At 55.6% G+C, this 15,773-nt stretch overlaps 7 protein-coding genes across 7 annotated transcripts; 4 read left to right on the forward strand and 3 right to left on the reverse strand.

Annotated features, from left to right (window-relative positions):
• Positions 1–301: 301 nt before the first annotated feature.
• On the forward strand, positions 302–673 carry CCMA1212_003214 (uncharacterized protein; the record flags this gene model as incomplete). The annotated part of the gene is made up of 1 exon (XM_073700568.1): positions 302–673. One exon carries the CDS (start codon positions 302–304, stop codon positions 671–673), a length of 372 nt encoding a protein of 123 aa, XP_073561576.1.
• Positions 674–4,211: 3,538 nt separating this feature from the next.
• On the reverse strand, positions 4,212–5,814 carry CCMA1212_003215 (uncharacterized protein; the record flags this gene model as incomplete). The annotated part of the gene is made up of 4 exons (XM_073700569.1): positions 4,212–4,641; positions 4,693–4,797; positions 4,982–5,065; positions 5,630–5,814. 4 exons carry the CDS (start codon positions 5,812–5,814, stop codon positions 4,212–4,214), a joined length of 804 nt encoding a protein of 267 aa, XP_073561577.1.
• A 2,378-nt stretch (positions 5,815–8,192) lies between these two features.
• Positions 8,193–8,429, forward strand: CCMA1212_003216 (uncharacterized protein; the record flags this gene model as incomplete). Its single annotated transcript, XM_073700570.1, has 1 exon — positions 8,193–8,429. The coding sequence occupies one exon, from the start codon at positions 8,193–8,195 to the stop codon at positions 8,427–8,429; it is 237 nt and encodes a 78-aa protein (XP_073561578.1).
• Positions 8,430–8,434: 5 nt separating this feature from the next.
• On the forward strand, positions 8,435–11,791 carry CCMA1212_003217 (GTPase-activating protein gyp3; the record flags this gene model as incomplete). The annotated part of the gene is made up of 1 exon (XM_073700571.1): positions 8,435–11,791. The coding sequence occupies one exon, from the start codon at positions 8,435–8,437 to the stop codon at positions 11,789–11,791; it is 3,357 nt and encodes a 1,118-aa protein (XP_073561579.1).
• Positions 11,792–13,217: 1,426 nt separating this feature from the next.
• CCMA1212_003218 (Ubiquitin-conjugating enzyme E2 14) lies at positions 13,218–13,758 on the reverse strand (the record flags this gene model as incomplete). The annotated part of the gene is made up of 2 exons (XM_073700572.1): positions 13,218–13,673; positions 13,735–13,758. 2 exons carry the CDS (start codon positions 13,756–13,758, stop codon positions 13,218–13,220), a joined length of 480 nt encoding a protein of 159 aa, XP_073561580.1.
• An 879-nt stretch (positions 13,759–14,637) lies between these two features.
• Positions 14,638–15,457, forward strand: CCMA1212_003219 (uncharacterized protein; the record flags this gene model as incomplete). The annotated part of the gene is made up of 2 exons (XM_073700573.1): positions 14,638–14,707; positions 14,760–15,457. 2 exons carry the CDS (start codon positions 14,638–14,640, stop codon positions 15,455–15,457), a joined length of 768 nt encoding a protein of 255 aa, XP_073561581.1.
• On the reverse strand, positions 14,744–15,502 carry CCMA1212_003220 (uncharacterized protein; the record flags this gene model as incomplete). Its single annotated transcript, XM_073700574.1, has 1 exon — positions 14,744–15,502. One exon carries the CDS (start codon positions 15,500–15,502, stop codon positions 14,744–14,746), a length of 759 nt encoding a protein of 252 aa, XP_073560904.1.
• Positions 15,503–15,773: the final 271 nt, after the last annotated feature.

Genomic DNA, 15,773 nt, shown 5'->3' on the forward strand with positions numbered 1-15,773 from the left:
GGGAGTGACAGACTGCGAGAGCGCGACAGCTACCTAGACTCCAGTCTGGGCTGGAGGGAGGGGGAGGGCCGGTCCAGTCTTACTCCAACCGGTACAAGTACACGCTGCGCGGTACCTCGAGCCTCCGGACCAGCCAGTTCTGGCAGGGAGGCTTGGGGCAAGCAATGGCAACAGTACATGCAGTACATGTACCGGCTCTCGCAGGGCATGGACGGGCACTATAGCTGCGGACCTACAGCTGCGCTGCTACGACTACGAGTACAGGATGCGCTGTCCAAGGTAGGGGAGCTGCAACGCTTCAATGGCACCAAGGAGCCTCGTCTTCAAGGTTCTTTGTCGTCTTTGTCGCGAGGTGAGCCGCAAAGTTGAAGCATGTACCCCCATAACAGCGGCGAGGTACCTCGGAGACGTGGTGGTGGGCTTGCGCCAGCCTCAGCAAGGTGAGGTCTGGCGTCATCACCCGCAAGCTCAGCATCTCCACGAGAACTTGAGCGGCGCTTGGGGTGGACCAGAGCACGGTACTGGGTACTTGTACTTCCGATCACAAATCAGCGACGGGAGGCAAGAACCAGAGACCAACAAAGAGACGAAAAGCAGTGTGAGAAGCGAGGAAGTGGGCGCGAAGGGCCAGAAGAGGCGCGAGGGTGAGGCCCCGGCGTGGGAGGACGTGTGAGGGGATCGGAGACGCCCAGCCAAAAGCCCAGCCACCTCTGCGTGTACTTTTTTTCGCAAGCGAGTTCTGGCCGTTGCTGCTGCTTTTGCTAAGGTAGCCCTGGATTGAGCCTCTCCGGCTGATGGCCCGGAGCAAACAGAATCCTGCTGTCGCTCGCAGCAACGAGGGCGTGTCTCTATTGTCTCCGGAACCGACCAGCAAGCTCTTTTGTCCAATCAGAACTGCTGGGGTCTGTCCAGGGCCAGCTCCGCGAAAGCCAAGACGCGCATGCTTGATACACACACGCCTAGAGATTCCCACGCAGCTCCAGCTTTTCTAGGCCGGAAACGGGCGGGCTGAATGGGACAGAAAGCCGACTGTGAGCGTCTGGAGGCTCCAACAGGAGAACCATCCCTCCACTGCGGAGGGTGTACAAGAACATGCTGGGGGCAACGGTCTGGTACCTCCGACTCTCTCTCTCTCTCTCTCTCTCCTGCTTGAAGATGGGCCACTCCCCTCTGGCCACATTCAGACTGTGCAGATGGGACGAAGTGGGCTTCAGTGAGCGAGCTTCAGCAAGCACCTTGGGTGTCCCAGTACGTACCTGCAGCCCGTCATCGCGATCAACGAATCGTATCATCCCGCCACGTGACGTCCGCTCACTCGATCAACCAGCTTTTGCTTCTTTCTCCTCATTTCTGTTTTGTCGGCTGTGAGATCTTGCGTGTGAGAGAGATGCAGATCATTGAGATCCCGCTTCTTCCCCCTCCACTGGCTAATTTCTTGCCTGCAGCGCCTATGTAGCTTCAGCCGCAGTCTTGTGCTAGCATTCATGCTCTTTATGTTCAAGCTCGAAAACCAAAAAGAAGGAGTATCTTAAGGTAGGTACATAGCATGGGGATCCCTAGGGAACAGCAAACTCCAAGGACGAGTACGTTGAGCCCAAATCTCGTCCACCAGGAAACCAACATCAGCTGCGGGGACACACACACTCTCTCTCCCCTCACAGCCTCCCCTCTCACTCTCTTTCTCTCCTTACTCTGCCGCACTCCCCCAGCAAAACGGGGTCGCCTATCGCCGGGCCGCACCAATGCACGTTGTCCTGGCCGAATTTCCCCTTCCAGCCACCACATTCTCTGCTATTCGGCCGTCGGCGGCACTACAGTATGGGCAAGATCCACTTGGAGCCTTCACAGCGCGGTTTTTGCCATACAATTCCGGGGTAGAAAGGCTCGCTGTTTTGTATGGTTGGGTTGAGAAGTCTACCATGATGCGTGGTGTTCATGAAGCGGTTGGAACTCCATCCCGCTGTTCTCTTGGATGCCCTTTGTGTGTGTGAAGGAGGCTGATGCCTTTTTGCTCGAGGATATGACGTCTTCTTTTAGTGCCCAGGAGAAGATGCTCAGCAAGGCGCAATTGCGTGCTCATGAATGAGCAATTTCTCTACATTGTACGCCTATTATTCAACAACTTGATAACGCTCTACGGTTACAGCACGTGTCCCGCGTATCTAACGCACTCTGCCATGCGGCGATGGCCTTAATGAAATGGTGACGCGAATGCTTGGTACGTGGCTAAGGTAGCAATCCTTACTCGTACATGTCAGAGATCGATCGAGCGCCGTGAAACGCATGGCTCTGAGTTTCCGCCGCAGCCGATGAACGTGCTGTAACTGCCATAACGCAATATCCTGACGATGGTTGAGAATGCACAAACGAATCTCCGTTCATGCGAAGAAGACTTCTGTTTGTGCGGAGATCAAGGTACGCACGAGGATGGGATATAGGGTATTGCTGATTGCTCGATTCAAGGAGAAGAAGGCGTGGAAGAGAAAGGGAGGACACGAGATGGTAAAGAGGTGGGACAGGAGGAATATCTCAATGGGGAACTGATCACGCAGAATGTTGTTTTGTTTGCCCAGTCCGAAGGAGGCTACGTCAAAACTTCGAGATCTATCTTGAGAACTCAGACTAATCTCGTCTAAAACAAGTCGAGATCGGCTTGACAAAGGACCAAGGTGGCCGATCTCGGTAGTAGAGTATAATAACGGCAACAGATGACACAGACGCTTTATTCGCGAACGACTACACTGACCAAAAGCGCAACACTGCCTTGGTCAAAGTTGATTACCTGCAACGACTTCAACCTCAAGGTCATGTCGTGACTAAGGTAGAGACTGTGGACTGGGACAGTCCCTGAATAGACTCAGATATCCATCCAGAAGCCAATTTTTCTAAAGAGAAACTCGGATCGCATGTGGCCTTCCTCATAGAAGTCTGTCTGCTGGTTAGCATTCACAAGTTGTGAGTAGGCTGGGGTCATTAAGCTCGAAGCCGTTGCAATCGATCCAGTTCATCATATATCTCCTGGACTACAAAAAGGATAGAATAATCGTGTACTTCATTCTTCCTGCAAGTCAAGTCAAAATCGGGGCAATCGTAGGAAGATAATCTGGTAGAAATCGGCCATGCTGTTGCAGGTCATAATGGGTATCTCTCGAAACCATCAAATCAACGACTGGCTGCCGAGCGGGCAAGCGGTCAGCAGACCCATCAGGCTGTGTGACCGTGATAAATACTCGGTAACGAGAGCGATGTTGCCATATTGGGGCAAATTCCGTGTACAGTGCTACCCTCGAGCGGTCCACGAGTTGATCATGTTTACCCTCTGGCGGTCAAAGGCATCCAGATGAGCTGCACCATCATGAAGACAAGGCAACGTGAGAGTGTATGCCTTCGCCGTTGGTACACCATTCGTATACCACATGGATGGAGTCATGCGGCTTTTCTTCCTTTGTTTTCCTTGAATTTCCCTTGTTTTCTCCTTCTTCCTGCTCAAGTGAGTGAGACATGCATACACAGCTCCAACACCGCAGCAGCATCCCGTTGGCGACCTGTTTGCCCAGACCATGTCAAGTCAAAGATACATGTACCCGTCGGCATTAAGGAGCCTCATCGGTCGTCACCTTTCCCCCCAGCAGGGCCATCCGCCATACTGTAGGTCTGCCCATGGCCTGGCTGCAGGCTGCATGGCAGGACGTGAATATGACATGGCCAGCTGGACATAATCCCATCAAAGGGAGCCGAGGCGGGGCTTGGAGGCCCTTTGATGCGATGATTGGCAAAGTCTGACATGCAAGGGAGAAAGAGGCTGCACCACCAACTCGAAGCTGTGAAGGAAGGGAAGGGAGGGGGGAAAGGGTTCCGTAAGTCCAATCTGCCCTGTGGACGGATGGCGACATGAGGACAGACGGTGGGAAAGGAGCCGTGGTTGTCGAAGCGGCATGAGGAGATTCGCCGCTTTTATTATCTGCTTTCTCTTATGAGTATGAGATTGGTCCCGATCTTGGTCGAGGAAAACCCGCATCAGCCGAGATGAAGGCACTGCGAGCAGGGCTGATTTAGATGACAGCGGCGGCTATTCCCTAGTTCTGTCCATATCCTTGGGGAGAAGAGGAAGAGCGGTCTCGAACACACAAGTTTGATGCATCCCCAGATCTGCAGAGGTAGTAGGTTAGGCAGGATTTGTGTGCCTCGACCTTGTTGTGCCCTTGCTGTCTTCATGCAGTGCAGCTAGCAATCCAATGCAGAAAAGCGAGGCGGCGGCTTGATGCCTTGACAGTCCAGTCCTTTACTTTGCGCATCCGTCGCATAGAAGTGGTGAGGCGGTATGTATCCGACTGACACATGCGGAGTATCGCAACTGCACCTTGTTCTCGCAGCTGCTGCATGCGATTGTCGGCCAGTCTGTACAACCTGACCTTGAAGCTGTCCATTCGCGTAGGTGCTGATGAGAAATGTGTGTCGGCGACAGCATGACAGAGGATTGCGGCTTCGGCTGTTGGCTGGCCGCTTCTGTTTGGGAGACAAAGCCCCTGACGATGCGGAATGATGCGAGGGAGAAGAGATTTGCTGTCAGGCTGTTTAAGGCACGAGTCAGGTTCAGCTTGTAGCCTCAGTGTTCGGGTGTGACCGAAAGGAGAGGGGAGACTGCATGTGAAGAGAGCACAACACGCGATGCTCTGAGCGACTGACACGCACCGCAATTTGGGCGGTTCCTGAGCCGATTCCCCGGGCAAGGCACCTGACAGAGGTAACAAGGTACATGTAAAGAACTTGCTAGCAGTAGCGACACCCGATATGATCCTGGACTCTGAGTTTCACAGGATGAGGGAGAATTGGTAGAATCGTCTTGCTAGCAGAGAAATTGAGAGATTCTCCGCGTGGCCTAGGAAATTTGGCCGTCAAGGATGCGATGTGGAAATGGGAATCTTGGCAGCAGGGGACAAGAAAAGAATGGAAGCAAGGAGGAGGGGCACTTCTAAGGTACGTGTAGCAGCTTTGCGCGTATAAACGGGCACTTTCGATACGGAGAAGGAAGAGGGGGATCAATTCGCCGAGAATGTGAAGCATTCTGATGGCAAAGTTAGAAGTGATGAACAGGCCAGGGGTTCATGATATAACGCCTCTCGCAAACGCACGGCCTGACGTCGTCCTGAGACAAGAATGCTTTAGAAACGCAGGGCGTCCGTGCCTTGCATCGTGGTGCTCCGATGTCTCCCCATGACCTACCAGGAAAGCAAGCCAAAGTACAGTAGAAGAGGGAGAGTCCGTAATGACTTTTGAGACTTTTGAGCTCCTTGATGACATGGAATTCCATCATCCATATCCCGGGTACCCGTACTTTTCGACTGTACCTTACATGAGTGGGATGGGGTACGTGATGACAGCAAATTGAGCTGGACAGGGGCCTACCTTACGCAGGCTAGGTATGGGCAAATGAGATGAGATGAGCCAGGAGTCGGCATAGACCTTGTGGAACTTTTTTTTTATTTTTTTTAATTTTTTTTTATTTTTTTTATTTATTTATTTTTTTTTTTTCATTCTTTTTTTCTTCCATTTGCGATCATCGAGCCGTCATCGTCGGGAATATGAGATGTTACTAATAATTGTAGCCTAATAATTACCAGTTACTCACGACGTCTCGAGGCTGCGTTCTGGTGTTTTACCCGGTGCCCCAAACGCCCGCCTCAGACGAAAGAGATGCGAGACACAAGAGACGAGACGACGAGGAAGCAAGGCAGAGCCAAGGCCTCCGTAGGGCTGCGTCGAGGGGCCAACGAACACTTCCTTGATGTTTGTTTTGGGTCTCTTGCCCTGCATCTTGTCACAATACTACTTCAATGCATGGCTACGGACAAACACACTGTTGGTTGAGTAGCAGCTGTCATCTTGCATTGACGGCTAAATCGACAAGCCCCCAGATCGACAGGATGCCGAGGATGAAGAGCTGCTCGCATGTCCTGTTGCAGCGATGACGCAGCTGAACGCGGGAGCGCCAATCGGCCGTAGCTGGACTTGACGCATGAGCTATTACTGTGTGAGATCAGGCGGAGAATTCTGTTTCGAAACCTGGCCTTGCTGTGTAACCTGCTGTGAGCATGTGCTGCTTGTGATGGAATGCTGGTAAGACGCATGTGCCGAGGGATTGACGAACTGGGGAAGGACGGAGTTCGAAGGACCAACTGCGCCATATACTGTAAGACATCATGGATCGTTCGTCAGCCGGATGAGGTCTTTGTCATGCCAAGCATGAGTTGATTCCATTGATCAATGGGAGAAGAGGGGACAAGCCACCTTGCAACACAAGTTTCCCGCCCTGTTCAGCCTGGTTGACTCGTTCTCCATATCCCGTGTGTTCCGCCTTCGTATTCCAATTTTGCCCAGCCAACGCTACATACATGTATGTACTCGTACTATGTAGGCGACCGAGGAGGGAGAGAGCGCCGGTTGTCAAGCTGCAGCTCCCACTGCGCTGAACCCCCTGGCTAGCAGCACAGCTAGCAGTTATGGTTAGGCATAGCATCGAATAGCACGGCGGCCCCAAATGCAGGTCCCAGCTCGAGGCTCCATGTCCATGTTCATGCTGGCTGCTGCTAGCCAGGATCTGCCAGAAGGGCCGCGGCGGTCGGATGGCCGGGATGGAGGGGGCCGAAGCGCTAGAGCGTACAGGCACCAGCGGCTATTCATGCACACTGCATAGTTCCATTGCGGTTTGCTGGCCCAGCTGGTGTTCCAATTTTCTTCTTTCTGTTTTTTTGGTGACCGGGGTAAAGGGGGGGGAACCACCGTTTTCGACTGGGGCCGGGGCTGCCGGGGTCGTCTCGTGGCCTTTGTCCAGGGGGATGATGGAGTTGATGTCGTCTCTGGTTCCAGTTCAGGGTCTGTGTGTTGAGTTGGCAGGTGCAGCATTGATGAGGTGAGCCAGCTCGGTTATGTCTGGTTTGTTACAGGCGAGAGCTCGAGGCGTTCGGTGCCTGGCTTGAGTGCTGAGCAGCCCGCCAGCAGCAGAGATGACCGCCTGTGCAGTCCACTTGTAGCGGCCTGTAGCGGCCAGCAGCCAGCGACCCCCGGCGGGCTTTTCCCCTCCCCTCCCTAGGGAGCAGCTGTAGGGAGCCGCCCTCCACCACGACCACCACCATGGAGGCTGCAGGTGGCGGCGTTCCTTTTTCCCATCAGCGAATGAATGGCGACGGCGATATTGCACTCCAGCTCGCAATCACATACTGCCTGCAGCCAGACCCCTCATAAGCAAAGAACCAGCGCTTCTGGCTGTGATTCTGCCTGTTCTCTCTTCTCTCCCTCTCTCTCTTTTCTGCCTCTGCGAATCCTCCCCCGACTGCCATCGCCGTGCGAGGCGCTGCAGACGCCGTTGGACGAAGCCTCCTGGAGCCCTGCTGCTGACCCGACGGATTGAAGCCTCTTCCCTGACAGCGGGCTCCTTACCAGCAATAACCTGCCGCCGTTCCCAATTTTCCTTCTTCTTTTCCACTCGTCCTCGGCCGGGGTTGTAGAATTTCGATGACGGTGGCTTCCGTCTACCCCTGCAACTTGCACTGGACGCTTACGCTTGACCAACGCCGACAAATGACGAGTACCAGCACCAGCACCAGCACCCGCCACAACACCAGCCGTTCCGTCACTGCAACCTACTGAGGAGCTGAGGCTGCAGCGAGCTGCGTCCAGTCTCTTCAGTCGTCTTGTAAAGAGATTCTCGTTCTGGTGCTGATTCTGATTCTGATTCTGATCCTGCTGCTGCGTGAGGAACCGGGCGTTTCTACTTCAAACGCGCTTCTGTTTCCGTCTGTCCAGAGCACCTTTGGCTGCTGGTCGTCCGCTACCGCTCTTTTATCCGGTATCCGGGGGAGGGAAGCTCCAGCTGGACAACCCGCCTCGTTGATCGATCCTTTCTTTTCTCGACTGGTGGGGATTGGTTTTTATGCCGGTGACAAGATCCAGATTCACGCACTTGATCCTTTTTCTACTGCTGCATGCATCTCAGCCCGACATCCTGCGACCTTTACCTGCCGGCTGCCCTCAGCTGCAAGCTCTTCCGAGACTAGCCACCTGCCCTTGGGTACAGTAGGTAAGCTGGGTGCATCTGCAGCTGGGAAGCCGAAAGGCGCACCGTCTTCTCCAACTCCAACTCCTGCGACTTGATCATCCGTAAAGGACCCCCGACCTGCGTGCGACGGGCGGCAATGGCACGGGGCGGCGCCCTCTTCAACACCAGTATTGACCATCTCGAATCTCGAGTGTCGCTGTCGAGGCGGCCTGGCGTCGGTTCTCCGCGCAGTCTCGCTCTCAGCACCACGCAGAAGAAGACGGCCTCACGTGCTACAGGCGGTTCGCCGAGCCCGGCATCAGCCTCCAGCCGTCGCTGCTGGGCTCCCAGGACGCGCAGGACGACGACGGGCACAGGGACTCGTCAGGCATGAACTCGATGACCATCTCGCACGCCGCTGGCGGACACGGCCGCCAGCAGAGCATCACCAAGCCGCCGCCGCTCTACGCATCATCCCGCATGAAATCTCCTCCTCCGCCTCTCACCTCGCTGCCCGCCAGCGCCAGCAGCGACCGCCAGCGACCGCCGCAGCTCTCCCCTATGCCCATCTCCCCCCGCTGGGACTCGCTCGCAAACGGCTCCCGCATGCTGCTGCAGAGCCCAATGTCGCCGCTGCCGCCGCGGTCGCCCTCGCAGAGCAGCTGGTACGACCGCTACGGCCAGCTCGAGGAGGCATCGTCGCCACACCACCAGCCACAGCAGCCCGCGGCCGGCCAGCACCAGCACCAGCACCAGCATCATCACCAGCTTCAATTCCACGCGGCGACGACGACGCCGACGTCGATGCCCGCGCGGGACATGGCCACCGCCAGAGGACGGCTGCCCGCGCCTCTGCAGCTCGACTCGTCCGGCGCCCTGATGACAAAGTCCATGCGTGCCCACGCACCGGGACGCACGCCAGAGACCCCTGCCGTCGAGAACTTTTCTAGACCCCGGAAGCAAAGTATTAGGTCGCCCCCTGTCGGCGGCCCAGGTAACCTCCGGCTGGCCTCCCTCCCTCCCTCGGATCGCATGCCGGAGATGACCAGCGTTTCACCTGCCTCCACGCCCTCCTGGCAGCGCCCCCGGCGTCCCTCCGTCTCCTCAAAATCCTCACTCTCCTATGCCGCCTCTCCATCCTTTCCCCCTACTGCCGAGTATCTCGAATCGAGAGCCAGTCGCTCGTCCAGAGGCACGTCTGCACAACCTCCAATCGCCGGCCATCGCCCCCAGCTCGGCCATCCCAATCGCGTTGACAGTCCCGTCAGCGTTGCCGCGCCCGGTGGGCCAGCTCCGTGGATGAGCGACGACGAACTGCGATCCAGCTACAGGTCCCAGCTTACATCATCGTCTGCCTTTGGCACCGCCCTTACCGAGCGCAGCAGCGTCCTGACCAAGGACAGCTCCGTCCCGTCGATCTACGGAACCGACGTCGACGCACAAGCAGACGCAGACGCCGACGCCGACGCCGACGAACCGAGCTTGGAAGATGTTATGGGCATGTACGAGAGAGGCTTCTGCGACGACGACGACGACTACGACTACAACAACAGCAACATCAATACCAACCAAAACGACTACTTTGACCCCCCTCACAGCACCCGCAATTCCCAAGACGACTACCACCACAACCACCACCACCAGCCCTCATACGACCACCACCACTACCCATACGACGATCAGTACAATACTGGCTACGGCCCTACCCCATACGACTCGTATCCCCTCGAAACACAGCTAGAAGAAGCAGAGGAGCCAGAGCGCCAGCAGGGCTACCCACAGGAGCGCGAGGAGGAAGAGCAGGAGCTTGAGCAGGACCGCCAACAGGAGCCTGAACAGGACCTGAAGCAGGAGCACGGGCAAGAGCACGGACACGGCGTCGAGCACGGACACGCGCCGCTGCCAACTCATGAAGAGGAGGCAGAGGAGGAGGCAACAGAAGAAGATCCCGCCGAGACTGAAACCGACCCCGTGCCTGACAACATGATTAGCGTCATGCACCGCCCTGTGACCTCGAGGTCCGAGCCGGGCCCTGAGCGCATTCACAGCGAGGACTTCAGCGCCGACCCGGTGCCCCCGGTGCCGGCGACCCATTCCGCGCTGGACATGGAAATCAGGCAGTCCAAGATGCTCTTCTCCAGCACAGCCTTCACGTCCACCGTGCCCGCCCTCACCCACGACCATGACCTCGACCACGACCCCGAACACGATCTCGAGTTCCCAGAGAAGCGCGACTCGTCCAGGACGGTCGAGTCGAATCCCTCGGTGGACTCGGACGGCCTCCGCACCGACGCCGCGAGAGGCGCCACGCCCAGTCCGAGCCCATCACACATCTCGCCGCCGTCGATGCCCGGGTCCCGATCGGTATCCCCTTCTCCGTCTGTGCAGCTCCCCGCCCCCAAACCCGAGGAGCCGGGCTCGCGCGATCGGTACGGCTTCAAGAAGGAGAACCAGTTCATCACCCGGCAGCAGTACGATGCCTGGGACAAGGTGTACTCGCAGTATCTCGCCCGCCGCCGCAAGAAGTGGACTGCCTACCTCAAGGACAGCGCCCTAATGACGGATCGCCCCCAGCGGTTCCCGGCCCCCAATGCCAAGACGAAGCGGTTCGTGCGCAAGGGCATCCCGCCCGACTGGCGCGGTGCCGCGTGGTTCTACTACGCCGGCGGACCGGCCATTCTGGCCAAGCACGGCGGTCTCTACGACAAGCTGCTGCTGAGACAAGCCAAGCACGTCGACATTGAGGCCATCGAGCGAGACCTGCACCGAACGTTTCCCGACAACATCCAGTTCAAGCCCTCCCAGGCCACTGCGGATATGCTCGACAGCACGACCAGCAGCGAGCGGGCGAGCCAGTCCACGGTGAGAGGAGCGGCCCTTGACGGCAGCGGGCCTGGTCCCGTGGGCCTGGAGGGTGAACCGCCGCTGATTGCCTCTCTGCGCCGCGTCCTTCTCGCGTTTGCCGTCTACAACCCTCGCATCGGATACTGCCAGAGCCTCAACTTTATCGCCGGCCTCCTGCTCCTGTTCGTGGACACGGAGGAACAGGCTTTCTGGCTGCTCAACGTGATTACGCACATTTACCTTCCCGGCACACACGAGATGAGCCTGGAGGGCTCCAAGGTGGACCTTGGCGTGTTGATGACGGAGATTCGCGATACCATGCCTGCTGTATGGGACAAGATTGGAGGAGAGCTGGACAACAGCGACCCGCAAGCGAGACCTATGACGAGCAAGTCGGTTCGGAACCCTCTGACACCTCGGCTCAAGAAAAAGGACACTCAGCTTGCGCTGTCGTCCGAACGGCTCCCTCCCATCACCCTGTGCATGACTGCGTGGTTCATGAGCTGCTACATCGGCACCCTCCCCATCGAGACGACGCTGCGCGTGTGGGACGTCTTCTTCTACGAGGGATCCAAGACGCTGTTCCGAGTTGCCCTGGCCATCTTCAAGCTGGGCGAGGCCGAGATCAAGGCGATTGGGGACCCGATGGAGATGTTTGGCGTGGTGCAGTCGCTGCCGCGCAAGATGCTCGACGCGAACAAGGTCCTGGAGACGTGCTTCAAGCGGCGCAACGGCTTCAACCATCTGAGCCAGGAGGTGATTGAGGAACGCCGCCAGGAGAGACGCGACAAGGCGCAGCAGGATCTCCTCCTGCGATCACGCAGCAAAGCTGCGACTGCCCCCGGGGCGACGACTAGCAAGGAGGCCGACGGGGAGCGAAAAGGCGGCAGCCTGTTTGGGCTGATGAAATAACCTTTTAATACCGACAGGGGAGGTTGGCTTGTTTGCATTGATACCACTTGTGTCTATTCTCATCTCCTTTCTCGCCTTTTCTTCTTCTTCTTCTTCCTCCCCCTCTTCTCTTTCTTCTTCATCCTTCTTCTTCTATTCCCATACATTATAATTCTCTCTTCTTCTCATTTCGATTCATAGCACGGCAGGCGTTTGAGGGAGATGCCAGGTGTGGCCTTGGAGACCGGCCACGATGCATCTGCATGAAGCATTAGCATTGCGTTTACCTCTTTTCACCCTTTCTCTTCGGCTCTCTCCGACTTGAACCTTCTCCTTTGTCCCCAACTTGAACTCTTTTCTCTTCTTCTTCTTCATACCTCTTTGATCTTCATATGGGGTGCGCGGATCATATAAAGGCGCTCCCTTGTTTCAAATACCATGACGACGGTTACGGCTGCAACCAGTGGCAGGTCCCTTGTTAGAGGAACTAGAGACGGATGCCTGTTGCAAAATACACGGGAGAGGAAAAAGGGGTGCCTTTGGCCAGAGGAGACGAAAGAAACCAACTTCTTTCCGCCTCTTTTTCTTTGATCTCTTTCATCTTTCTTTTGACTCTGTTTTTTCTACATCTTGTGGCTGCGCAGCATAGAAGGGTGGGAATGTACAAAAATCTGTGTTTTTATTCTATTGTTTTTTTTTTTCTCTCGTCACTGTTTTTGAGAATCTGGATAGACTAGGACACAACAAAATCTGGGGTGGAAAGAGGGAGTAATTGGCAAACCCCCACTGGCGTGGCGAGGATGTATTTTCCTGTCCGCGGCCAAATGATGAATTTCTGAAACGAAGATTTGATCTACCAGCGTTTATGCGTGAGTGACTGTATGTAGGCGGTTGTTTGGAGGTGGGTGCAGTTGAGTGCTTGGTGATGGAGCTTTGGTGGTTGCCTCTTTTGTGCTCTGGACGAGAGGCCCATTGCTAGGTGTTGTTTTATAGCACGCAAAGAGATGCGATGTGGATAGCATTCTAGAAGAAGCAGTCTTGTTCTTTGTTAGCATTCTAAAAGAAGCAGTCTTGTTCTTTGTCTGTTCTTGACCATGAATTCAACTACCAGCACAATCTCATGTTATTCCATGTTCTGTTTATCTAAGATCGATCAATCGGTGCTGCCGTGATCCCACCATGCCGGTCCGTACTACAATCTTGCAGACGTCTGCCGTACGTGCTCTTGGCCATGTTCCAAGCCCTCCTCACCAACCCGATGGAAACTGCTCGCCCTCGTCCTCCATCATACCGCGCCGCTCCTCTGCTTGCACCTCCACCAAGACGGATACCCATCCCAATAAGAATGCGTCGCATCGCAAACATCAACAAGACGTCGCCTCAGCCCTCACACTTGCACGCCCCTCCTATGCTCGACAACATAAAAGACAACGAGAAAGAACCAAGTCTATGACGCCGGAAAAACAGGCTCCTCCAAAGCATACCGATTCACAAACTCCCTCGCCTTGGCCTCCCACGCCGCCCTATCATTGCGATACTCGTCCGCGATCCTCTCCTCGAGCGGATCGTCCGGCTGGGGCTCAATCATGAGGTTCATCAGCGCCTCGAGCACGGCGGCAATCTTGGTGCTGGGCTTCCAGTTCTCGGGCTTGAGGATGCCGAGGCAGACGTTGCCGAGGGAGTCGTTTGTGACGTTTGGGTGGTAGAGGCGGGTGATGAACTTGACGACGGGGGGCTTGAAGGGGTAGTCTGTCGGGAGGGTGAGGACGATGCCGAAGTGGCCTGGGTGGAAGGGCGTGGAGGGGGGCGGGGTGAGGACGATGTGCCATGTGTGGAGGGTGGCGGAGGGGGGGAGGGTGATTGTGAAGCCTTCGGGGGGGGACTGGGAGACTTCGGCGAATTCCTGGGGGGTTTTTGTTAGAGATTGTGGTGGTGGTGATGGGGAGGAGGGGGGGGGGGTTTACCTTGGAGATGCGTTTGGTGGACATGGTGGGTGTTTGTTGGTGGGTTTGGTTGAAGTACGGGATCGGATCTTTTGATGCGGGAGGACGAGGATGGGTGATGGAGGTCTATTCCGTCGAGATGCTTGCTTCTTGTTGTATCGCTCGCTCGCTCGTGTCGTCGAAGGTAACAGTCGTGACGTCGATGCAGGAGAATTGGAAACAGAGGTCTCGTGTCTCTAAGAAGAAGCCGGAGATATAATAACCTGAGAAAGAGAAAGACTCCAGAGAAGAGACGCCTCGTGATCTGCAATCAGTCGGGTTGTAGATGGAAGAAACGTTGTCTCTGTTTTGTAGGTTCGAGCTCTTGCTGTGACTCCTCTGGCTGACGGCATGACGGATGTGGGGTTGTGACGAGCTCGAGCTGCCAGTTTGCTTCAGGTACCGAGTACGTACCGATTGGCGGGGCAGATGGCATTTAGATTTGCAACATGTACAAACACGAGATGCTGGTTGAATACTCGATAGGTCTGTCTTGATGTCTTTGGCATAAAGACGAGGGTAGAATGAGTGAGTTCGTAGCCGTGAATTACTTGGATTGTAACGCTCTGGAATACCACAAGTTTGTCCTTAATCTCTACCTACTCAGTAGGTCATTGTCCAGCTGATACAGCATCAAGGGACCAATCTCGGTCAGACGAACCAAGTGGAGCCCCTCTCTTCACCGTACACCGAAGCTCACCTTGATTTTTTCCAACCCTTCAAAATTTCCCTGCATCTTCTCTACACCAACGCCATCGACTGTTCACCTCCATACACAACCTCCACTTCTTCTACACAACATCCAACCACTCAATCTCGGAACTCAACATACACAGACACACACAGACACACACACACAGTCCTCAATCCCAATCTCACCTTAAAATGGCCGCCGACGCCGTCTCAGCGCAACAAGCGCAACAAATGCCCTTTATCAAAAACCTCGCCTCGAGCGGTCCGTCTCTCTCCCCTCACAGCACATAGAAATCACCTAACAATCCAGCCAGACCGCAAAATGCGCACCGAATCCCTCGCATCCCTCCAATCTTTCCTCTCGTCCCGCCCCGCGCTCACCCCCCTCGACGCCCGCAAGCTCTGGACAGGCCTCTACTACGCCCTCTGGATGACGGACCGCCCCCGCCCTCAACAAGCTCTCGCCTCCGACCTGGCGAACCTCGTGCACGATCTGCAGGACGCCTGCATCGAGACCTGGTCCGGCGCGTTTTGGAGCGTGCTGGGGACGCAGTGGCCGCATATCGAGGCCTTGCGCTTGGACAAGTTTTTGCTGTTGGTGAGACGGGTTTTTGCTGCGCAGGTGAGGGTTGTCAAGAGCAGGGGATATAAAGGCGATGTTGTGGAGGGCGTGAAGAGGGTTCTTGGGGGATGGTGTTTTGATAAAGAGGATGAGGAGAGGGTTGCGCTGGGACTGAGGCTGCATGTCCTTGACGTGTGGGTCGATGAGCTGGAGAGGGAGGGCGTGCTGGGGGATGTGAAGGAGGGGAATGAGGATGCGAGGGGGTTCGTGGAGTTTGTGGGGGGATTGGTGGAGGGGCTGAAGAGGTGTCCTGTTAAGTCGGTGAGGCAGCGCGCGGGGGATAGTCATGAGGATGAGAGGCTGCCTTGGGTTGAGAAGCAGGATGGGGGTGAAGAGGAGGAGGAGGAGGGTGGTGAGGAGGATGGTGAATGGGGTGGAATTGAGAATTAGGGGGTCGGGTTGTGATGTTTGCTTTGGGGGCTCGAGGGATACCATGTGGTGGAGGGAGAGGAGTTTGGCGTTGATATTCGCGGTACATGTTGATTTTGATGCATCTTGAAAAAAGGATAGAGTTATATACAAAGTAAGCAGACTCCATGTTCAGCAATGCCATCCTGCGAATCGACTGGAAAGAACTCTTCCGATCGAATGTCTCGAAACTTGAATATCGCAGGTTTTGATATTCAACCTCCCTTCCACCTACCAACCTTTCAACCAAACCAAGCGCATTACACATTATGCTCCATACTCCGTATTTGCAAGAATC

This window comes from Trichoderma ghanense, assembly GCF_004382785.1.
Source record: "Trichoderma ghanense strain CCMA-1212 chromosome Unknown scaffold_2, whole genome shotgun sequence".
NCBI classification, from domain to species: domain Eukaryota; kingdom Fungi; phylum Ascomycota; class Sordariomycetes; order Hypocreales; family Hypocreaceae; genus Trichoderma; species Trichoderma ghanense.